Source organism: Myotis myotis, unplaced genomic scaffold (assembly GCF_014108235.1).
Source record: "Myotis myotis isolate mMyoMyo1 unplaced genomic scaffold, mMyoMyo1.p scaffold_m19_p_19, whole genome shotgun sequence".
In the NCBI taxonomy this organism is placed as follows: Eukaryota; Metazoa; Chordata; class Mammalia; order Chiroptera; family Vespertilionidae; genus Myotis; species Myotis myotis.
In genome coordinates this window covers 19849688-19874822 of record NW_023416323.1, presented here as the reverse complement: position 1 = coordinate 19874822, position 25135 = coordinate 19849688, and the positions used below count along the sequence as shown (strand labels likewise).

General features: G+C 43.6%; 2 protein-coding genes across 3 annotated transcripts in view; both read left to right on the top strand.

Annotated features, from left to right (window-relative positions):
- The first annotated feature begins 7802 nt into the window (after positions 1 to 7802).
- On the top strand, positions 7803 to 8574 carry LOC118674584 (TCF3 fusion partner-like). Its single transcript, XM_036346556.1, has one exon. It carries the CDS (start codon positions 7876 to 7878, stop codon positions 8572 to 8574), a length of 699 nt encoding a protein of 232 aa, XP_036202449.1. The 5' UTR covers positions 7803 to 7875.
- A 7948-nt stretch (positions 8575 to 16522) lies between these two features.
- HSD17B2 (hydroxysteroid 17-beta dehydrogenase 2) overlaps positions 16523 to 25135 on the top strand; it is a 59496-nt gene continuing 50883 nt past the window's right edge. Inside the window, exon 1 of one of the 2 annotated variants that reach the window (XM_036346821.1) lies at positions 16523 to 16856. In XM_036346821.1, the coding sequence (XP_036202714.1) occupies positions 16592 to 16856 (265 nt within the window). In that variant the 5' untranslated portion in view covers positions 16523 to 16591. The remainder of the gene's footprint in view (positions 16857 to 25135) is intronic. The other variant, XM_036346820.1, reaches the window with a different exon arrangement.

The window sequence follows — 25135 nt, the reverse complement described above, 5'->3', positions numbered from 1 at the left end:
TTCTTTTTTAGTTCTATGCTTCAAATTGTATTTAATGATTAGCTGTTAGAAAAAAATATGACTTCACATTTCAGTTCACATAAATATAATAGCACCTATATGACAACTAGTTCATTTTTGGTAGGTAGATTGATTGATTGTGGAATTTCTTGTTGTTGCCTTGAGTTTTTTTACTTAGATTGTTTTTATTGGAAAATTTAGAGCATGTTAAAGGGGAAGGAAAGGGGGTGGGGTGCATTGAGCAGAAGACATTTGAGTAGGGAATTAAAGGAGGCCAGGGAATTGGTCAAGTAGACAAGAGGATTCCAGGCAGAGGGAAAAGCTAGAGCAGGTGTGTGCCCCATGTGTTTGAAGAGCAGGTAGAAGTGAATGAGGTGATAGAAGTCTGAGACGTGGTCTAAGAGCTACAGGGGCCAGATCATCTAGACTTGGAGCCATTTAAAGATTTTTGGCTTTTATTCTAGGCGAAATGAGGAGCCTTTGCCAGGCTATGCCAAATGTCCATCAATGAATGAATGGATAAATAAAATGTGATATATCCATACAAGTTGGATTTCCAGTGTAAACAACTTTCTCAGAGTCATCTGAGACCCTCAGGTCTCCTTGGGTTACAAATCATAGATTTCTCTGGTGCTAGGTTGAGAATGGACAGTAGGGAGACAAGGATGAAATCAGAAGGACCTATTAGGGGACTTTTACTGCCATCTAGTAGGAGGTGATGGTAGCTTGGACCAGGTTAGTAGCAGTGGGGTAGTCAAGTAGTGAATATATTCTGAATGTAGAGCCCGCAAGATTTCTTGATGGACTGGATGTGGATTGAGTCAAATAGCAGAGACAAGGGGAGTTCAGTGCCTGTAGGCTGTGCTCTCAGAAGGATGAAGTTGCCCTCGCTGAGATGGGGAAAGCTGTGGGTAAAGTAAGTTAGGAACATGTAAGTTGGGGAATAGGAGTGGAGTGAGCTGTGAGCTGTGAGCTCTGCAGGATAGGTGGAAGAAAAGTTACAGCTCATGGGACAATAGGAAGAAGAGGAGCGGTGTGAGAGGGAGTGAGAGCCCTGGTCAGTTGCTGGGAGCATCGTCTCATGCACTGAAGGGTCACAGGTGTGATTCCTGGTCAGGGCACATGCCCAAGTTGCAGGTCCCTAGTCAGGGTATGTGTGGGAAGCAACAAATCAATGTTTCTCTCAGGCATCAATGTTTCTCTCCCCCTCTCTCTCTTTCTCCTTTCCCTTCCTTTCTCTCTAAAGCAGTGGTTCTCAACCTTGGCTGCACATTAGAATCACCTGGGAATCTTTTTAAAATCCGGATTTCTGGGCCTCATCCTCCGGAAATTGTTTCTTTGTTACTGATGTTGTGGCTCCACCCCATAACAACGAAACAGAATTTCTGGAGGATGAGGCCCAGAAATCAGGATTTTAAAAAGATTCCCAGGTGATTCTAATGTGCAGCCAAGGTTGTGAACCACTGCTCTAAAGTCAATAAAAGCATATCCTCAGGTGAGGATTAAAAAAAAAAAAAAGCTCAAAGAAGCATCAGTAAGGTTGACAAACTCCACAGTGGCAGCAGTGGGAGGAAATAAAGGGCCCTGTTAGTAAGTCAAGGTGTTTGTTTGTTTGTTTACTGTTATATGCACTTCGTTGATTGCGTTAGTTTCCTGGAGCTGCCATAACAAAATTACCACAAACTTGGTTGTGTAAACAACAGAGATTTATTTTCTCACAGTTGTGGAGGCCAGAAGTCTGACGTTAGGGTGTGTCAAGGCCATGTTCCTTCTGAAGTTTCTAGGAGAGGACTTTTGCTTGCCTCTTCCAGCTTCTGGTAGCTCCAGGTGTTCATCATCGGTTGTGTCATCATAACTCCAATTTCTGCTTCCATTTTCACATGACCTTTCCCTTATGCTTCCCTCTATCTTCTTTCTTCTCTCTTATAAGGATACCTATCCTTGGATTTAGGGTCTATGCTAATCCAGGATGACCTCATTTAGAGATTCTTAACTTAATTACATCTGCAAAGACTCCCTTTTATTCCCCCAAAATGTCACCTTTATAGGTTCATGGAGTCAGGACATAGACATATCTTTTGGAGGTCACTATTTACCTTACTATGCTTCTTCCATTCCTCCATCTCTTTACCCCTGCCCCAAACCATGAAAGGTAGGAGGAACTTTGATAAAGTTGATTTTGATGCTATTAAGTTTGCTTTGCAAACGGAAAAGAGAGGTTGAGTTTCACACTGAGTTCAAAATGGGAGACAGAAGTGGTGACTGACAAGAGGCAGAAGAAACTGTGTCCCGAGGATCTTGAAGAAATCTTTGCAAAGCTTTGATGTCCTCAGGCCATGGGGTTGGAAATTTGAGTTAATCTTATCTGAATCCCAAAGTTTTAGAAAGTTCCAGCTGATATCTGAGTTATAATGACATAAAATATGATCATACTACAAAATCTATTTTTCAACCTGCTCTCCTTGCTTAGAAAATATTGCAAACACGTTTTCAAGTCATTAAATATTCTTCAACAACATGATTTTTAATGTTCATATGGCAGTCCATCAAATGAAAGTACTGTAATTTATATAACAAATCCTTTATGCTAAGCCATTTGGAATGTTTCTGTGTTTTACATATGATAAATAACACTGAAATGAACAACTTTCTCTATAAATCACTGTGCACATCTTTGATTATTTTCAAATGGGCTCATTTTAAATAATGATGAACAATTTTGTGACAGCAATTTCTGCTCATTGTTGTCTTTATGAACTAGAATTTTCCTTCAGGAAAAAAAAAATAGAAAGGAAGTTCCTGGAACATCTGGCTTATAGTGCAGTTTACTTTTGGTATTCAGCTGTGCACCCAAATTTTGAAATGTCTTCTTTCTAATAGACTAACCCTAGATTTAATCTCCCTTCTAGAAATACAGATGCAAGTGTGTCTCCTTCTGTGAACCTTCGGCCTGGGAGTGATGGCTATCAGAGAGAAGCCATGTCGAATCGTGCATGGGTTGCCTTCAGTTCCTACTTCTCAATTTGTAGTCCCCAGAAGAAGGGATAGAAGCTGAAAGAATTACATTGCAGGATTTTTCATTGAGACCAAAATAATTCTTGTGATAATGACTGTCATTGAAAACTCCGATATGCCACCATTTAAATAGGTTATCTTTATAATCAATACAAGGTATCCATTATTACCCCACTATTGGTGAGAATGTCACTGGCAAGAGACTGGACCTGAAGTAGGTCTGCCTCAGGCCATCTGGCAGTGTGTGCGTGTTACTGATTTTGTGCAAGAAATATTTCACGACACAGGTCCAGGTGATTGAGAGTATGTTTGTTAAAGTTGGGGATAGTAAAGGATAGGTTTGTTAAAGGAAGGGCCTCAGATAGAAGCAGCAACGGGAGCGAGCTAGGCTGTGCTCTGCTTTGGCTCTCTGGAAATGTTATAGGAAAGAAGTGAGCCAGGGTGGGGCTGGCTCACCAAACAGTCAGAAAAAAGGAGCCGTGGAGACAGGTGCAAGGGATTAGCCTGATGACCTGCCACTGTCCATTGCTCCCCTGGTTGCAAGTCTCTTAGGGACCCTTAGGCTTTAGGAGAGAAAAGTAGAGATGCAAGCCTAAGAGGGAAGAAAGGCCTGGGTGCTCCAGAGAGAGCCTGTGCTGGGTCTTTGCCTGGAGGGTTGTCTGTTTCCTAAAGGCAGGAATTTTAAGGGAGGACTTAGGGGAGGGTCTCAATAGAATTTCAGCAGCTTTATGCTGATGCACCAAGATGAGATTTATTCCGCTGACTTAATAGTCCTTGGGAGTGGTTGGCACAAATGGCACTAGTGGGATTTTTGTGATTTATCTCCCTGAGTAGTGATTGAAGCTATTTATCCCCTGGTAAAGGAGGGGGGATAAGTGTAAATCGCTTATTTTTAAGTATCCTTGGTTAGGGAAGATGGTTCTCAACCTTCCTAATGCAGTTCCTCATGTTGTGGTGACCCCCAATTTCATTGTTACAAATTGAACATAATTAAAGCATAGTGATTAATCACAAAAACAATATGTAATTATATATGTGTTTTCTGATGGTTTTAGGCAACCCCTGTGAAAGGGTCGATCGACCCCCAAAGGGGTTGCGACCCACAGGTTGAGAACTGCTGTACTAAAGGGTTGTAAACTGTTTTGCCATTGTTTTGTTACAGAAAACCAGAGAAGAACCAAGCAACACTTAGAGAGATGGAGTTACATTTATTATTATTATTATTATTATTATTATTATTATTATTACTCGTGGGCCCAGAGGAAAATGTCTCTCAATTTCTGGGCTCCGTCACATAGGAAGTTTCCTGTATTTATACCTTTTTACCCTCTTTGTCTCCCAAATATGGGGTTTTCTGGTTCCCTTTGCAAGTTCTTAAAGGGCCCTATGTGCTGGGGCTTTGAGACCTCAACCAAAGGCTTGGCCTGACGCCAGCACTGATAACTTCTGTCTGGAGAAGGTTTAATGGCCTCTCTGAAATGGGAGTAGTCTTATTTTTCTTATTATTTAAGCCAGCAAGCATTTACAGAAGCCAAAATGCAGGTTTAAAATTTCAAACAGCAGTTTTTATATAAGATGGATGCTTCAGTCTCCAATTCTCACAGGAACACAAGGATTGGACAGTCGAGCATTAGAAAAAACTCATGTGGTCCGATGAATCACATTACCAGTTGCATCATGCAGATGGCAGAGTGAGAATTTGGCAGAAACAGCATGAAAGCATGCACCCCACATGCATGAGTACAACCCTTCAAGCTGGTGGGGGCAATGTTATGGTTTGGGGCATGTTTTCCTGGCATGATTTGGGCCCTTTAATTCATGTGGAACAACGTCTGAATAGCACAACATTCCTAAGTATCATTGCTGATCAACTTCATCCTATCATGTTGATGGCGTATCCCAATGGAGATGGCTTCTTCCAACAAGACAATGCGCCATGCCACGATGCTCGTATTGTGCAGGAGTGGTTTCAAGAACATGAGGGAGACTTTACCTTGCTTAGGTGGCCCCCACAATCACCAGACCTCAATCCAATTGAGCATTTGTGGGACAAAGTTAAAAGAGCCATTAGGCAGCTGGTTCCACCACCATCAAATCTCACAGAACTGGACAGTGCTATTCATCAGGTACAGTGTCAGATTCCTCGCATCACCTTTCAACATCTCGTGGAGTCAATGCTAAGAAGAATCGCCGCAGTATTGAAGACAAAACAAAAGGTGGCCCAATGAAGTACTAATGGGGTGGTCATAATAATCTGGCCACTCAGTGCAAATATATATATATGTATCCCACATTCAAAGTCTGTTAAATTATGTTGTTTACCCATATCTTCAGAAAAAAATCACTTCTACTATCGTGGTAAACAACCTGCTTCCCTATTTATAATGGTCTGGCCCTCAAGCAACTTCAGTATGAAATTATAGCTAATTTGCCTACAAACGTCAGGTGTTCATAATAATTTGGCCACTCAGTGTATAAGAAAGGTTAAAACAGAATCATTTGGGTGTCTGGAATGAATTAATTCAATTTAAATTATTTCTAATGGGATAAAATGACTCAGTTTTTGAACAAATCACTTCTCAAACAGCCTTCCAGAGAATTAAGTTTGAGAATTGAGGTTCCACTGTAGTACCATTTGTGCCAACCACACCCAAGGACTATGAGGTCAGGGGAATAAAGCTCATTTTGATGCATCAGCATAAAGCTGATGAATATGCTATTGAGATCCACCCCTAAGCCCTTGCCTAAACTCTAGCCATTAAAAGCCTCAAGACAAGGATCCAGTGCTCACTCTCCCTTCCAGGAGCACATCCACACCTTTTCCTCCTTCTTCTTCTGCCCCCATAAGCAAGCATCTCCTAAACTCTAAGGGACCTCACAAGACTTGCAACCAAGGGAGCAATGGGCAACAGCAGCTCGTCCCAGGCTAACCCCCTGAACCTGTCTCTAAGGCACCCTTTTCTCTGACTCTCCAGTGAGCTGACAGCAGCCCCACCTTGGCTCACTTCTTTCCTATAATGTTTCTGGAGAGCCAAAGCAGTACCCCCTAACACCATCTCTCTCTCTCTCTTGTTGCTTCTTCTGTCCTAAGCCCTTCCTTGTCTCACTGTTTCCAACTTTAATAAACATACTCTCACAATCACCTGGACTTGTGTTGTGAAATCTTTCCTGCACCAAGTCAAGCACCCACTCTCTACTGGCTGGCCCTAGGCAGACCTGTACCTGGCTGGGTCCCCTCTCTGGTAACATTATGAGAGAGAAGAAAAGCCCCAGAAAACCAAAGACTTGTGCGTATTCAGGTCATTTATTTATGTCTACATAAAGCCATCAGGGTTGTAGATGAACATTTAAATGTTTTTTACAAATATATTTTTATTCATTTCAGAGAGAGGTAGGGAGAGGGAGAGAGAGTTAGAAACATCTCTGATGAGAGAGAATCATTGGTTGGCTGCCTCCTGCATGCCCCCTGTTGGGGATCTAGCCTGCAACCCAGGCAAGTGCCCTTGACTGGAGTCGAACCTGGGACCCTTCAGTCCACAGGCCAGTCCACTGAGCCAAACCAGCTAGAGCAATATTTAAATTTTTTTTATTGAGATTATAAACCTCCTTAGAGAATTACCTTATATCTGGATTTAAACATACTTATTGAATTTAAAGAAAGGTGTGTGTGTGGATTTAACCTTTTCATTCTTGTTGTGGTTATTGTCCCTTGCTGTGGTCAGTGCTGAGAAGAGAAAGGGATAGAAACAAATATATAATACTGGAGACCCAGTGCACGAAATTCACCCAGAGGGGGTGGGGGTCCCTCAGCCTGGCCTGTACCCTTTCACAGTCCGGGAGCCCTTGGGGGATGTCTGACTGATGACTTAGGCCACCACCGCTCTGCTTGCCAGCCATGAGCCCAGTTTCTGACTGAGCGTCGCTCCCACAGCACTAACCAACAGGGGGCAGCTCCCGCATGGAGCGTCTGCCCCCTGGTGGTCAGTGCGCATCATAGTGACCAGTCATTCCACCATTGGGCTGAAACCAGCTTTCCAACATCCCCCGATGGGTCCCAGATTGCGAGAGGGTGCAGGCCAGGCCAAGGAACCCCACCAGTACATGATTGGGGCCGGGAAGGGATATGGGAGGTTGGCCAGGCAGGGAGGGATCACGGGAGGGCTCCAGGGCTTGTCCAGCCCGTCTCGCTCAGTCCCGATCGGCTGGACCCCAGGAGCAAGCTAACCTACCAGTGGACATCATACCAAGCAGTTGAGCAGCCTTAGCATATCATTAGCATATTATGCTTTGATTGAATGGCCAACTGGACGACTGGACACTTAGCATATTAGGCTTTTATTATCCTATCTAATAAAAGACAAAAGGGTAATTGACTGTACCTTCGCTACTCTTCCCATTGGCTAATCACGGTGATATGCAAATTAACTGCCAAGAAAGATGGCAGTTAATTTGCATATGTAGGCACAGGAGCAGTGAGCGAAGGCCGGCATGGTGAGCTAAGAGCAAAGAGGGAAGCCTGCTGCCGGCCTCCGCCACGCCCCCGGGGCCCGCGGAGAGGACCTGGCTCCCAAGCGGAGAGTCTCCGTGGTCAGACGGCTTGGTGTCGGGACCGGAATAAAGACGGAAGCAACTCAGATGCCCGGCAGTGGTGTTAGACCAGCGAGCAGAGCCTTTCAGCCGGGACTCGGGGTCGGGTGGGCGAGGGAGGCGAGCCGGAAATAGAGAACTACAACTCCCAGGAGGCTTAGTGGCCAGGGCCCAGGTGCCTGGCTGTGGAATCAGATGGGGCGTGTCGTTTTGCAAGCCACTTTAACCTAGAGGTTTGCAAGGTTGGAAGTTCTGCACCGGAGCCGGGGAGAAATGGAGCTGGAGCAGAGAGAGGGGACCATGGCAGCCGTGGGCTTTGAGGAGTTCTCAGCACCTCCCGGCTCAGAGCTGGTGCTGCCTCCGCTGTTTGGTGGTCACATCCTGAAAAACGAGCTTGAGACCGAAGTGGAGTTCATGTCTGGGGTTCTGGGCAGCTCCAGCTTCCGGGAGCAAGACGAAGAGGAGGAGGCAGCCCGAGGCCAGCAGTGGCGCCAACGGGAACTCAATCGCAGGAAGTACCAGGCGCTGGGTTGGCGATGCAGGGAGATTGAGCAGGTGAACGAGCAGGTCCTGAACAGGCTCCATCAGGTACAGAGGATAACACGGAGACTCCAGCAGGAGTGGAGGTTCCTCATGAGGGTGCTGGACTCCTATGGCGACGACTACCAGGCCAGCCAGTTCACCATCTTACTGGAGGACGAAGGCAGCCAGGGCACAGACAGCCCCACCCCAGGCAATGCTGAGAACAAGCCACCGAAGAAAGAGGGGCTGTCCCCGCCCAGGAGGACGCCAGCGCCCGCAGAAGCCAGCAGCCCGTCCCCTGGCAAGGGGCCCAGTGGGCAGAAGAGGCTGCGAGCACCATGGGAAGGGCGCCGGGTGGGAGTCCCACTGACTCCGGAGCTGGCCCCCGTGCAGATAAAGGTGGAGGAAGACTTTGGCTTTGAAGCAGACGAAGCCCTGGACTCAAGTTAGGTTTCTCGGGGGCCAGACAAGCTGCTGCCCTACCCCACCCTAGCCAGCCCATCCTTTGACTGAGCCCCCAATAAACGGACCCCATGCTCTCCTCGGAAAAAAAAATAAAAATAAAAAGCTAAGCCCCTTGCCCGCCACGCCGGCTCCTCCCGGCGAAGAGCGAAGACCTGGGTTCCGGGCGCCGGAGGAAAACTGGTGCCAGCAGCCAGACTGCGAGAGGGCACAGGCCGGGCTGAGGGACCCACCTGAGTGCACAAATTTTTGTGCACCGGGCCTCTAGTATAGGATAATATTGTACTGAAAATACCATGCTCCCTCTGGACCCTACCTCTCTAGGGGAGATATAAGTAATTGGATCTCATTTTAAGAAGGCCAGGCTGCTGTGATGTAAAAATGTCCAAATCTGTAGAGAATTTTTTTGAGTTTATTTGAGCCCAAACTGATGGCAGTTGCTGTTAAGCAAGATCTCAAATGCTCTCAAGAATAAGTTTGCAGTTTCTTTTATCCATTTGGAAACAAGGAGGGAACGTAAGAAAGATTACATGAAGTTGGAAGACAGTGAGGTGGAGATTGGGTTACAGGATAGTTAACAAGATTATGTGCCTTCTTAGTTCAAAGGTGTGTTAATCTAGATGCACAAAAATCAATGGACAGGGCTCCTTTCTCCAAAACAGTATATGCCTCAGGAGAGACTATCCACCAAGACCTGCCCAGTTAGGGATCTGTGATCACATCACTCTGTGAGGTTACCTTATATAGAACCTCTTTTTCAGCCACATGAAGGATTTTTTAAACGCTTTGTGCAATAAATGAGATCTGATCTATTTGGAATCTGACTCCACCTGATAATGATGGAGTTTAGACATATTTTCCTTCCAACACTTCAATGACAGTAAAACAACTTGATCCAACCCTAACTTCTGGTTATTTTCTCCTGGTTCCCTCCCTGCCAAACCCCCTTCTATGAAATAGAGAATGACATATGTCATATTTACTCAATTACGATTTAACATTTAAAATATTAGTTATCACCTCAAATCTTGAAAAACATAATAAAACTTGTGTTACCAGAAAGACCACCCTGATATCCCTGAGATTATCTGTTATGACCTGTACTGCCCTGTTCGTATCTTAAAGTTTAGGTCACCGTGACATCAACACATGGTCATTCTCTACTTGGTGGATTATGCCATCACCATGCTACACTCATCATAACAACATATTCTTTAGTTACTGCAACAACATGATTTTTAAAATGTTTGAACTCTTAAAAATGTGACTGTTTCAGACACTTGGCACCAGAGGGACCACGTTTTACTGTACATATGGGGCAACTCAGAGAGTCTAGGACAGCCGTGGGCAAACTACGGCCCACGGGCCGGATCCGGCCCGTTTGAAATGAATAAAACTAAAAAAAAAAGACCGTACCCTTTTACGTAATGATGTTTACTTTGAATTTATATTTGTTCACACAAACACTCCATCCATGCTTTTGTTCCGGCCCTTGTGGCCCTTGAGTCAAAAAGTTTGCCCACCCCTGGTCTAGGACCATTAGTCTGCAGAAGGTAAAACATAACAATAATCTTTAGATATCTGAAAGAAATAAGGACTAGATATGGTCTGAGTGACTCCAAACGGGACGGGAAGAACAAATGCCACAAGCAAGCTTTTTCTAGAGCAGAGCTTTCTAGTTTGCCAAGCTATCATGACCTGGAAAATCATATGAACTGGCAGTAGACAAGATGACCACTTGGTGGGGATGTTACAGAGAGAAACTCCACTTCAGATAGGAAGTTACTTCTTCAAATTCCCTTCCACCAGCCACTGATTCTAAGAAAAATCTACATTCTAGGAATCTCAGCATTTATTTTTTTATTTTTGCCCAGGTTGGGAAATTCTCTCTTTTGGGTAAAATACCTTGTCTTCAGAAGTTGCCTTCAAAAAGGAAGGAAGCCTCACATTGGCATCATGAGCAAGAATGAGTTTATCGCCCTAGCCTGATTGGCTCAGTGGATAGAGCATTAGCCTGTGGACTGAAGAGTCCCGGGTTTGATTCTGGTCAAGGACACTTGCCTCAGTTGCAGGCTCCTCCTCAGCCTGGGCTCTGGTCGGGAGCACATGCAGGAGGCAACCAATTGATGTGTTTCTCTCAAATCGATATTTCCCTGTCTTTCCCTCTCTCTTCCACTTTCCAATTGGCTCCTCCTTGGAAAGCTAAGAAAAGGCTTGCCAGAAATGGGACACTGGCCAGCAAAGATGACTTCAAGGATAGCTCTAGGACAGGGGTGGGCAACCCCTGGCATGCGTGCCAAAAATGGCACGCCAGTAACTTTTGCTGGCACGCGAAACTCTCTCTTATAATCTTCCATTTACAATTTTTTTCTTAATATCAACTTTTTTATTTTTCAGATAAATTCAGTGTAGGTGCATCTTAGATAAAGAAATAATTTTACATAACAAGTTATCTTAAAGACCATAGACATGGTTGACTTTGAAATGCAGTTGATTGAATTTCAGAGTAGCTCAATTTGGAAGCAGAAATTTATTGACCTTAGAGTTGACTTGGAAAACATTGAAAAAAAAACAATTAGAGACAGGAGTACCAGAGAGAAGTGTCGAAAACGAACTATTGAGGACTTGGAATGCCATTCCAGAAAAGTTTTTCTGTTTAAAAAACTTTGCAACAGCATTACTCTCCATGTTTTCATCCACATACGCTTGTGAATCTTTGTTCTCAGTGATGAATTTTGTTAATCTCGTAATAGGAGTAGCCTGACGGATGAAAGTAGTAGCTCGTGCATATCTCTGAAGGTCACGAAATATAAACCTGATGTAAAATCTCTGTCATCAGTGATGCAGCAGCAAAAGTCCCACTGATAATATCAAACGGAGTCATAAAGTTTTCTGTTGGACCATCAGTGTACATGTATACATTAAAAAATAAATGTATTTTTCATTATCATATACTGTGTTTTTGTTGCTCAAATGAATTTTATTATTTCCTCAAGGTTCTTCACATACGTACACCTTAAGAGATATCAAGTAGGCGTAATATGTTCTCAAAAAATTAGGGTTGGCACGCAGAATAATTTTGAGTCAGAGATTTTGCTGGTTTTGGCACGCACTCACAAAAAGGTTGCCCATCCCTGCTCTAGGACAAAATGATGGGGACAAAGAAGAGACACAACTCAGCTCAGTCATGTGGAGGAAGTCTTCATTCAGAGGCAGAGCAGCTCTTAAGTGGACTAGGGCCCTGAAATCCTCTATCAAAGGAATACAGAGATATGCGGCTCAGAAGGGGCTAATTCTTACCTTGAAATTCTGCAACTCCATTTGTGTTCTCAATTGGTAAAAAGCCTTTCTTTCTACCACCATCCACTCCCACTAGTCACTGCTCCGGAGGAAGCCCCTCCTTCAGCTCCCCAAGGTCAGGAACTGGATATTCACTCAACAAATATTATGTCCATGCAATGTGCCAGGCACTAAGCTAGCCATTTTGTGCAGATTGAATAAACAACAACAAAACAGATATAGTTCTTGCCCAAGTCATTTGTGGTCTAGTAGTGGAGATAAAAAAAAAAAAGTCCTAAAAATGAACAAAGTACAGAATTACAAATTGAGCTAAGTGCAGTGAAGGGAATGAATAAGTAGGGTTTGGTGACAGAAGATATTCAGGTAGGGTGGTGAGTAGGTGACATTTAAGTAGATATCTGAAGGATGACAGGGGGGAGAAGTGTGTGATGAATTGAATGAAGAAATCAATGAATGAGGAGGAAGCTGGCAAGAACCCTCCATCTGCCCAGGAGCCCTCCTAAAGCAGTGAGTGCTCCTAAAGTAGTAAGCAAAGTGGCCATCATCCCGTCATTGCCAGGAACCACGCAAGAATTATGTTGTTCACTTTTAAAAACAACACTAGGGAGCTGGGCTTCCTTTATGAAGAGAAAGAAACTGAGTCCCAGGAAAGGCAGGTAACTTGCCCAGTGCTTCACAGCTAGTAATTGGCAGGGCCAGGATTCAAATTCAGTTCTGTGAGGTTTTAAAGCCCATATTAATAATACTGTGCATCTCCTTCCCCATCAGAGGGCCAGGATCATCCTTACCTGGACTTCCCTGTCACAGTAGTGCTTGCCCTCTCCTTGGGAGTCCCAGAACTGAGCAGCTGGGAAGCCACGTGGGCTGCCACCAGGAGACGATTCACTTCATCTCCAGTGGCGTGCACCCATTAGGGAACCCACCTGGGCATTTGGCCCAGATCTAGGGTTGGAGCCACTGACAAAGTGCTGAGTCTCGCCCCCGCCTCCCGCCCCCTCCACCCCCACCCCCATAAGGAACAGGAACTATCCTATATCTTCCCCTGGAAAACCATCTGACTGGAGAGCTAGCTTGTCTGAATCCTCCTGGCTGGTGGGGCCAAGAAGCCTGAGAGAGGGTGTGCCCTGGACTCACAGGAGTAAACAGGGTGTGTGGAGGTGGGGGGGGCGGGCAATATGAGGGTTACCCAAAGGGAATTCCAGATCCTTTCCCCTAAGCTTCCTGACCTGGAACTGGCAACGTCTCCCCACCTCAGGCATCCAAGTGGCGGGGCGGACAAACAAGAGGTGTCATGGCCCACATGAGACCCCCAAATTGACTTTGTCAGCATACCTTGCAGTCCCAGTATATAGTATGGGTCACACCCGGTCTCCCTCAGGTCTTGGGATAGCTCTGAGCCCAGGTGGGCTCCCTTTACAGCTGAGCTGGCCAAGGACAGTGACACACCAAAGGCTCATCTGAGACCAGAGCCAGCTTCCCCAACTCCCTGTCCAAAGCCCTCCCTACCCTCTCACATCATAGGCAGCTGGGTACCTTTTCTCTATAGCCCTGCTTTTTGGGACATTGATTCTTTGAAGCTTGTAATTCTCAAGAAACAGAAGACTCCCTGACCACCCTGACTACCTAAAAGAATTTAGAAGACCTACTCCAAGAAGGGAGCTATTATCACAGATAACAATAGTTTAATGTGAACTAGAAATGGGAGGACCTATTTAGCCTATTTGATCAAAGTCCTCTCTGTGTCCCATTCTTAAAGATGGTCCATTAAACATTTATTTCCCAAACATTTGCTTTTCCATCTCCATGTGAATTGCCTTTTTCCCCTTTGAAGTCCCAAACCAATTACCCGCCCCGCCACACACACACAGAGCTTTCCTTAGCTAAGATGGCATATAAACCTCAACTGCCTGATTTGTCCTGGGGTCTCATATTCTTAAAGAACCCCAAGGTGTATATATGTAATACATTTGGTTATTTTCTTCTGTTAATCTGTCTCATGTTAATTTGGTTAATAGTCCAGCCAGAAGAACTTAGAAAGGTGGGAGCAAATTTCATTTTTCCTCCCCTACACTGTCCTGTTTAAAAAACACAAATTATCAGCATTTATGAAAGTCCTTCTGGTGTTCCAGGCAGGCTATGCTAAGTGCTTTATCTTGATATTTTTATTACTTTACATCTGAGGGGCAGGGGTATAAGGAGATGATGTTACCCACCCAAAATGACCTAGAAAGTAAGTGGCAGTGATGCAGGTGTCCTGGGGGTCCAGGCATCTGAGTGTCCGTGACCCACTGTGGGTTCTTGGCTTCGCATTGGAAATAATTCAAATTTGAGCCAACATAGAGGTTAAAGTGAAAGTGAGCTTATTAGTGAAACAGTGAGACAGAGAATGGGCTACTCCACAGACCCCCTTTAGTGGAATTTGCTTCCTTTTTGAGGTTCATTTAATGGGGGGGATTCAATGGGGGGAGGAATATTTAGGGTCTTCCAGGGAAAGGAGATTTCTCCTCTGAGAAATCTCAGAGGAGTTTCATCGACCAATTAAAAAAAATTTTAAATTGATTTTTAGAGAGAGAGGAAGGGAGAGGGAGAAAGAAAAACATCTGACAATCGATTGGTTGCCTCCTGCATGCCCCCAACTGGGGATTGAGCTCACAACCCGGGCATGTGCCCTGACCCAGAATCAAACCAGCAACTTTTTCGTGCACAGGAGGACGCCCAGCCAACTTAGCCACACGCTCAAGGGTCATTTTGTGCTCTCCTATGGGCTTTCCGTTTCTGATCATGGCAGCTCCGGGTGAGTTGTTTAGCATGCTAATGTATTATAATAAGCACACAATAAGGCTAGGGGTTACCATTAGGTGAAATTAGTGGCCATATTGAATTGAGCTGGTCTCTGCAAGGTTTTAAGCCATAAATTCAGAGTGTGTATGTGTGTGTGTGTGTGTAGGGGGTGGGTTGGGCATGTGTCTTACTATCTTCTTGACAGCTCCTGTGGCTTTTTATTGATTGCAGCTATTCTGCCACATACACTATTTCAGCAGAGCTAAAATTGGATTTGAATACATGTAATCTGACCTCAGAGTGAGAATTTTTCTTGTCTTTCCAGATATATCAATGCCTGGAACACACAAGGCACGCCATAAGCTCAGGTGTTCAGCGCCCTCTTGGGGCAGTCAGCACTGTTGCTGGTGGTGAGTAAGGTGTCCCAGCTGCTAGTGCTGGCTTTCCACCCAGTAAGTCATGAGCCCAGATCCACTATTTATCCTCTCCCAGCCATGGTTTCCTCTTTGTAAAATGGGGGTAATAATATCCGCCTGGAAGTGTTTCCTATGGTTCGAATGAGGCTAAGGTAAGGAAGCACTACTACATTACAGACTGACTGTCTTTTATTTTTTACCTAAGACGGCAGTACAGGAGAGCAGGGAAGAGCACACACTTCTGAAACGAGGCTGCTGGACTCCAATGTTGTGTGATCTTGGGCAAGTCTCTTAACCTCTCTGTGCCTCGGTGTTCTCACCTGTAAAGTCACTACAATAATAGAACCTACCATCATGAGGATATTACATTGAAAGACACTGAGCATATTGACTGAGTGCCAATGCCTGAAACAGAGTATTGCAGAGAATAGGGTCTCAACAGAATGAATGGATAAGCCATAGCCAGTTTGGCTCAGTAGATAGAGCATCAGCCTGTGGACTGAAGGGTCCCAGGTTCAATTCCTGTCAAGGGCACATGCCCGGGTTGCAGGCTCAATCCCCAGTAGGAGGAATGCAGGAGGCAGCTGATCAATGATTCTGTCTCATCATTCATGTTTCTATCTCTCTCTCCCTCTCTCTTCCTCCCTGAAATCAATAAAAAAATATTTTTTAAAAAAAAGAATGAATGGATAAGTAGCTAAATATGACCCCTGGCATAAATACGTACTGATAGCTATGTATGGGCCATTATCAGTTGTGTTATCATTGTTATTATCTCGCCCAGGCATATCTCCCCGCTGGCATGACCAAAGCATCTTCTTCTGCCATGAATCTCTTCTAGTTTTTATTCCCTCTCCGTCCACCCTTCAGCCTGACTCAGGTGGGAGATGGCAGGGACATGGACAAAATCAGTGATACCTTTCCCTTCCAGGGTCCATTTTCCAAACTTCACTGGTTGTCTGGATTTATTCTCTCTCTCTCTCTCTCTCTCTCTCTCTCTCTCTCTCTCTCTCTCTCTCTCTCTCACACACACACACACACACACACACACACACACACACGAGTCAGGAAAAGAGCTGGACAAACAGACACATCGCAGGCTCCTAAAGAAGCATATTTTTCTAGGAGCTAGAGGTTTTGTAATTCACCATTCAGACTGAATTTTGTCAATAATTATCCAACTAGCTCTCTCTCCAGAGATCATTAAAAAAACGAATGCGTGTTTGTTGTGGGTGTGAACGTGTAGATGTCATACACGCAGTGGGTGTAGGGGGAGCAATCAAATAGCTAGTGCTCTGGCATTTTTATCCAACTGTATGCTGGTTTAAATTACCCACAAGGAAATATGTGTCTGTATGAGTATGATTAATCCAGGCTCATTCAAAATGTGTCAGGGCTTTCCCTCCCCCCCTCCCTTCTTGGCTCTCCGTTCATATAACCCAGGCTGCCTCCAGCCAGCCTTTCTCCACTTGTCCTGAGCGCAAAAAGGTGCAGCAGAGTCTCTAAGAATGAGCACTTTCTCCTCTGAGACCGTGTGGCTCTGCCTGGCTGTCACGGCAGCCCTGGGGGGACTAGTTCTTTGCAAACTCAAGAGTCCAGGACAGGTGGGGGGAAAGGGGGTCTGCCTGGCGGGCCTCTGGGGAGGGGCTTGCCTGTTAAGCCTGTCCCTCTTCTGGAGTTTGATCCTGTTCTCCCTGTCATGCTTCCTCCTGTATATTCATTTCTCTGGCCAAGAATTGTTACCTGTGGACCAAAAGGCTGTGCTAATCACAGGTAAGTGGGTGACACTGCAATTCTCACTCAGGGCAGAATCTGGTACTTGCTTTGCCTTAGAGAGACATTTTCAGATTCGGTTTAAAGATAAAATGCTTGGTGTGGAGTAAATAAAATACATCTCCAAGTGGTTTTTGCTACACTGTTTTTGGTTTGCTTTCTTCAGGAGTTATACTTCATAGAGGGTCGGGGAAGGTGAAGTGCATCTAAGCCATGATTTTGTTAATTTCCCAGGATAAATATTAATCAGCAAACCTATGGTATTTCATGTTTCATTGTATCCAGGAAAGTCCCCTAGGTTTCTTTAGGCTTAAACAGAATTTTGCTCTGAGATTAATGTTTGGCTGTGCTCTAGACTTTGGCTTTTATTCCTTAGCTTTGCTGTGTCGTTTTGTTCTTTGTTTATTTTCTTTTGAATACAGGGGTGGGCAAAAGTAAGTTTCCAGTTGCATTCTGTGACATTCCTTTGAGTTAATAATGATATTGTAATAATCATAATCTGCCTGTTTTTTTTCCATACAAACAACGGTAAACCTACTTTTGCCCACCCCTGTATAGAATGGACTTACCAAGGCTTGCAACTTTGCAGTTAGATGGGCTGCTGTCAAGAACCTTGTCTCATCTAAGCGTTTGTCTTCATACTTGTCATTAGACTGCTAACGTTTCTCAATTGGATTAAGCTGGCAGTGTGTCCAGAAGGCAGTTGCTTGTTAGCTGGGCTGCCAGCTTTTTTCTTCTTTTGTCTTTTCTTTTGCGGCTGCAAGTGTGAGTCCGAATTAAATCCCTGTAGTTTGTAAAACTGGTTTGTTTGGTTGTGAAGTTTGAGTTTGGATAGGGCTTTAAGTGGGATTACCCAGCATTATCCTAACCCAGAAAAAACCCTGCCAAGAATGAACATTAGCTACAGAATCATTTGCTGGGATGTCATCGCCCCACACCCTGCGGCTACACCAGCCGGGGGTGAAGGCAAACACGGGGTGTGGATGGAAGCAAACAGAGGAGCGGATCTCAATCTGTGGGTCGCGACCCCTTTGGCGGTCGAACGACCCTTTCACAGGGGTCGCCTAAGACCATCCTGCATATCAGATATTTACATTACGATTCATAACAGTAGCAACATTACAATTATGAAGTAGCAACGAAAATAATTTTATGGTTGGGTCACAACATGAGGAACTGTATTTAAAGGGCCAGAAGGTTGAGAACCACTGAAATAGAGGTTTTTCCCAATTCACAGAGAAATAGACTCTAAAGTGGCTTGTCCATATTGTCTTTTACTTTAATCCAATGAGGAAATTCTCCCTTAACATGAAACGCAAGTTGGCACTTGTTGGTGTTTTGAAGTGTGGCAGAAAACAAGTTTCTTCAAAAACAAAACAAAACAAAAACCCCAGACGATTCAAAGGTAGAAAACTCAGTGGATCAACGGGATGTTTACCTACACAAATGTCCGGTATCACTTGGAATCATGCATCTAGAAGGCTGGCTGCGTTTTCTACATTTTCACTAGCAATCCCTGGATGAGCTGTCCTTCCATTCTGTGCGCAGTAGCAAGTACCCAGGGTCTTCAGAATAATTCCAGGTCGAATTTGTTTGTTGTACTTTTCCACCTGTGTGAACGAAGACAGCAATTAAGCATGTTAAAAAAGTAATAGCAATGCTGTGGCTGACACTAATGGGATATGACCTCCTGGAGGTCCAGATATTCTGGGGAGGCCAGTTTCAGGGAACAGCACTTCCTAGGCGAATAAATAAGAACTCTAAACCTTAGGATACCCTCAGGCAAACTTCAAGGTAACAGAGAAAACAGGAATTCTCTCTGCTTCATTATCTTGTCAGTGTTCTTTACCCTCTACTTTTGCAGATGTAGGCAAGCACAAATGCTCACAAAATGCACAATGAAATGTCCTGACTTGTGTTTAGTGGTTTGGAAAATGACTGATTCAATTAGGCAGCTCAAGCCCAATGACTAATCCCTCAATGAAATGCTTAACAATTAGAAAATGGAGAATTAATAAAGTACATACATTTTAGGGCAGGGGTGGGGAACATTTTTTCTGCCAAGGGCCGTTTGGATATTTATAACATCATTTGTGGGCCATACAAAATTCTCAACTTAAAAATCAGCCGGCTGTATTTCATCAAACATTTAATTAATCATCTCTAATGCCTTGGCAGGGCCAGACCAAATGATTTCTTGGGCTTTATACTGCCCGTGAGCCACCACATTCCCCACCCCTGTTTTAGGGGGATTGAAACGTCCCTTTGAAGTGTTTTTGTCATGAGGAGTACCATAGGTTTAATATAATTCTCAAAGTTTCAAGATCTTTATACTAAATGGAGAAATTTAAAATGAATTCGTTTAGCTAGCTCCGAACTTATTAAAAAATAAGCCATCATAACTTGGAGTACACTTTATTTCAGGATGGCTTACAAATTGGTAAACATTTTAGTGACTGGGAGAAATGTGTCAATGCACATAAATATTGTTTCTTTATTTGATAATTTAAGATTTGGAAATTTCTTTTACAGGGATAATCTGAAATACATAAAAAGGGTAAATGCCAAACTGTCAGATTCACAAAGTTGTCCAGCACAGTCTTATTTGCAACAGAGAAATAGCAAAAGCAATACAAATGGTGACAAATTATAGTATATCCTCTAGATAGAAAAATGGATACTATTTAAAAATGACAACCACAGGACTGTTTTATACCATGGAAAACTGGGCAAAAGAAAAACATGCAGGAGATCCGGGTGTTTGAGCAAGATTGCAACCATGTCATATGAATTAAAACACACACACACAACAACCAAACACTGGAAGGAAATAATTTGTAATGGTTGGATTAAGGTACCTGGATGCTTTTTCCCCTAGATATTTTCCCTAAAATTTCTCTAATGTAATTTAGTACTTAAATAATAATATATATTTTTTTCTTTTAAACAATTTTATTGAATGTATTGGGGTGACATTGGTTAATAAAATTATATAGGTTTCAGGTGTACAATTCTCTAATGCACCACTGTATATTATTTGGTGTTTTCATCACCCCAAGTCAAGAATTCTTCCTCACCATTTATCCCCCCCTTTACTTCTTCTACCTTCCCCCCACCTCCCTTTCCCTCTGGTAATCACCATACTATTGTTTGAGTCTATAAGGCAGCGGTTCTCAACCTGTGGGTCGCGACCCCTTTGAGGGTCGAATGACCCTTTCACAAGGGTCGCCTAAGACCATCAGAAAACACATATATAATTACATATTGTTTTTGTGATTAATCACTATGCTTTAATTATGTTCAATTTGTAACAATGAAATTGGGGGTCACCACAACATGAGGAACTATATTAAAGGGTCGCGGCATTAGGAAGGTTGAGAACCACTGCGTATAAGGTGTTTTGGGTTTATTTTTTGCTTAGTCCCTTCATCTTTTTCACCCAGCCCCCCAACCTGCCTCCCCTCTGACGGCTGTCAGTCTATTCTCTGAGTCCGCTTGTTTTTTTTGTTTGTTTATTTTGCTCATTAGATTCCATATATAAGTAAAATCATATGGTATTTGTCTCTCTCTGACTAGCTAATTATTTTAAAAGGAATCACATTAAAAAGATAAAGTCCATTTATCTACGGACCCAGTTGTAGGATGATTACGACAAGTTAAAAAAACCCTTTCTTTTCTTTGAGTTCCTTATTTCATTTTTCTAAGATATTCAAAGGTCTTTTGTCTCAGAAACATGTAATTATAGTATAAAGAAGAAATAAGCAAGCACAGCGTGTTTGAACACATATTTGTCTTCAAGATACCTGAAGCTATAGGGGCCATTTAATTTTTAAAATGACTCTAAAATTGGCCGACCAGTGTGGACCAGTAGTTGAGCATTAACCTATGAACCAGGAGGTCACGGTTTGATTCCTGGTCAGGCCATAAGCCCAGGATGTGAGCTCAATCCCCAGTGTGGGGACTGCAGGAGGCAGCCGATCAGGGATTCTCTCTCATCATTGATGTTTCTCTCTCTCTCCCTCTCCCCTACACTCTGAAATCAATAAAAATATATTTTAAAGTGAAATAAAATGACTCTAAAATTAATGATGAGCAGGCCCACATGATTGCAATAGCATCTCAGGCACAATACAGTGGAAAAAACTTTGAAGTCTGACAGGCTTGCCTTAGGCTGGGTTCTTCAGGGGCAGCGTTCAAGATGAGGATTTGTGCCGAAACCGGTTTGGCTCAGAGGATGGAGCGTTGGCCTGCGGACTGAAGGGTCCCGGGTTCGATTCCGGTCAGGGGCATGTACCTGGGTTGCGGGCATATCCCCAGTGGGAGATGTGCAGGAGGCAGCTGATCGATGTTTCTCTCTCATCAATGTTTCTAGCTCTCTATCTCTCTCCCTTCCTCTCTGTAAAAAATCAATAAAATATATTAAAAAAAAAAAAAGATGAGGATTTGTGTTGTGGGGAAGAAACCCCCCTCTACCGCTCATTGTTCTTTTGGCTGGCCTAATGATCAACTCTACAGGAGACAGATTTACAAGAGAAAGTAACCAAATTTACATTGTACATATGGGAACCCCACATACATGGGAGGCTCAGGGACAGAAGCCTAAAATAAAGTATATATGACACTTTGAGCTAAGGATCAGGTAGGGTGCCTTGGAGGCTTCCGAGGGGAGGAGGGTCATTCCAGGACGATAAGTATAGTGGATGTTCAGTAATTAGTAATTTCCCTGTTCTGTGGATAGGTCATAAAACATTATTTTTGGTGACAGTTCTTATTATGGGCAAGGCCCCTAATGAAAATTCTTTAAGGGAGAAGTAACAGTTTCTTGTGAGCCTGCGGAATCTTGATTGCCTTCAGCTCAAAATAATTCATGTGCTAAAGTGGGGAAGCATGTTGGGGAAGCCTGTTCTGACCCCCTATAGCATGAAAGGGGTTTATTGGGAAAGTTTCCAAGGATTATTGGTCCTGGAGTAGGGAAGATGAGCAGGAAGAGGAGGAGGCCACGTGAGGTGCAGCATCAAGGGAAGTCCCCCGAGGGTCACGTGGCTTTATCATTGGGGCAGATCTGGAGGCAGTGGGGTCACTTGGTAGGAGATGCAAAAGACAATTTTGATTTGCCACCCTCAGCCCTTTCGTCCTGGTCCCTTCATTCTTTCTCATCCACGAGTATTAACTTCTGATTTGGCATCTACTGTGAACAGGGCACACACCTGGAGGGCATCGTAGTCCAAGGGGAGAGATTTGGCCATAGCCGAGCCATGGGGTACAGAGGGCACCTCCAGGAGCATTCCCAAAGTGTGGTGAAGCACAAGGGTGGGCACTGCTCCTGTGTGGGGGCTGGGGAAAGCTTGACAAAAGAGGACCGCCTTAGGAATTAACAAGGGAAAATACGGTCTTTCGGGATAATTGCTCAAGCAACTCCTACGCACACAGCTAGTGCTCATTAAAACTTGTTGAGTTGGATAATTTTTAATTGAAATTTTCAAAACTGGGTGCAATGATGGAGGTTCTTTTTTAAAAAATTAAGTCTTTATTGTTAAAATTGTTACATGTCCCCCTTTGTCCCTATTGACCCCTTCTAGCTCACCACCGCCCCTCGCCCCACGCCTTCACCACCCTATTGTCTGTTGTGGGTTATGCATACATGCATACAAATTCTTTGGTTGATCTCTTCCTACCCACACTCCCTCACCTTCCCTCTGAGATTCTGCAATCTGTTCTATGCTTTTATGTCTCTGGATCTATTTTGTTCATCAGTTTATGTTATTCAGTAGATTCCACATGAAGGTCCTTTTTTTCATGTTGCAAACAAAGGGTCCTAGGTGGATGGTGACCTCTGCTGAAACTTATTAGTCTAAATAAGGTTCTTAAATTTAATACTGTTGTCATCAGCTTGGAATTTGGTGTCCTTGGATTTATTTATGTATTTATTTTGAGAGAGACAGAGACAGAGACAGAGAGAGAGGAAAGGAGGGGGAGAAAACAGAGAGAAACAGCGACGTGAGAGAGACACATGGATTAGTTGCTTCCGGCATGCACCCCAAGCCTGCAACTGCAGTATGTGCCCTTGACCCGAATCAAACCTGGCACCTTTCATTCCGAGGGGCTGACACTCTATCCACTGAGCCAAACTGGCTAGGGCTGGTGTACTTTGAATTTTACGTTAGATTACTGAAATGGATGAACATTTACAGTGGGCTATGGGATAAGAGAAATAACATCTCTGTTACATACATTTTATATTTGACTCTCACAACCCTAAGAAGTTGCATACTTATGAATGAAGAAACTATGTGTCTGCCCAATCAACGTGGCTCAGTGGTTGAGCATCGACCTATAAACCAGGAGGTCATGGTTCAATTCCTGGTCAGGGCACACACCCAGGTTGCGGGCTCCATCCCCAGTAGGGCATGCAGGAGGGCCAATCGATGATTCTCTCATCATTGATGTTTCTCTTTCTCCCCTTTCCTTCCTCTCTTATTCTCAATAAATATATACTTATATATACTTACAAATATATACTTATAATATACTTATAATAAATATATATTATTCCCAATAACTATATACTTTTTAAAAAAAAGAAACTATGTGTCTAAAGTCACTGAACTAGTAAGTAGCAGAGATGGAACTAAACCCAGATCAGACCCCTCTGCCACCCAAAGGCATGCTCTTAACCCCTGTAATTATTAGTGTCATAGCCACGGTTACTAGTAGCCTATATAGGTGTCCAGGATATAAAATGTGTCTGTGCAATGGGCAAGTACATGTTGAGCATAGACAGAGTGAAGCAAAAGTAGGTTTACAGTTGTGAGTATGCAAAATACAATTTATTCTTTTTTTTAAAAAAATAAATCTTTACTGTTCGGATTATTACAGTTGTTCCTCTTCTTCCCTCCCCCCCCCCCCCCCGCATAGCTCCCCTCCACCCGTTTCCCACTCCACCCTCTGCCCTTACCACCCCCCCCCCACTGTCCTCATCCATAGGCGCACGATTTTTGTCCAGTCTCTTTCTGCACCCCCCACACCCCTTTCCCCCCTGAGAATAGTCAGTCCATTCCCTTTCTATGCCCCTGATTCTATTACATTCACTAGTTTATTCTGTTCATCAGATTATTTATTGACTTGATTTTTAGATTCACTTGTTGATAGATGTGTATTTGTTGTTCATAATTTGTATCTTTACCTTTTTCTTCTTCTTCCTCTTCTTAAAGGATACCTTTCAGCATTTCATATAATCCTGGTTTGGCGGTGATGAACTCCTTTAAGCTTTTTCTTATCAGTGAAGGTCTTTATCTGACCTTCAATTCTGAATGATAGCTTTGCTGGGTAAAGTAATCTTGGTTGTAGGTTCTTACTATTTATCACTTTGAATATTTCTTGCCACTCCCTTCTGGCCTGCATAGTTTCTGTTGAGAAATCAGCTGACAGTCGTATGGGTACTCCCTTGTAGGTAACTGACTGTTTTTCTCTTGCTGCTTTTAAGATTCTCTCTTTGTCTTTTGCTCTTGGCATTTTAATTATGATGTGTCTTGGTGTGGTCCTCTTTGGATTCCTTTTCTTTGGGGTTCTCTGCACTTCCTGGACTTGTAAGACTATTTCTTTCACCAGGTAGGGGAAGTTTTGTCATTATTTCTTCAAATAGGTTTTCAATATCTTGCTCTCTCTCTTCTTCTGGCACCCCCATAATTCGGATGTTGGTATGCTTGAAGCTGTCCCAGAGGCTCCTTACACTATCTTCATATTTTTGGATTCTTTTTTCTTTTTGTTTTTCCGGTTGGGTATTTTTTGCTTCTTCGTATTTCAAATCTTTGACTTGATTCTTGCGATCCTCTAGTCTGCTGTTGGATCTCTGTATAATATTCTTTATTTCAGTCAGTGTATGCTTAATTTCTAGTTGGTCCTTTTTCATAACCTCGAGGGTCTCACTAGATTTCTTGAGGGTCTCACTAAATTTATCAGCAGTTTTTAGAAAATTCTTGAAAAACCTTATAACTGTGGTTTTGAACTCTATATCCAGTAGTTTGCTCTCCTCCATTTCTGTCATTTGTGACCTGTTTCTTTGTCTCCACATTTTTTATGCTTCCATGTGTTGATAGAGTGGCTTCTGTGCTAGGTGTCCTATAGGGCCCAATGGCTCAGCCTCCCCAATTACCTGAGGTGGACACTCTTGGTGCACCCCTTTGTGGGCTTTGTGCACAGTCTTGTTGTAGTTAAGCCTTGATTGTTGTAGGTATCACTGGGAGGAATTGACCTCCAGGCAAACTGGCTGTGAGAATCAG

Bases quoted from the DNA above. Each gene is read 5' to 3' on its own strand.
- LOC118674584 (XM_036346556.1), top strand. From the start codon at position 7,876: ATGGAGCTGGAGCAGAGAGAGGGGACCATGGCAGCCGTGGGCTTTGAG.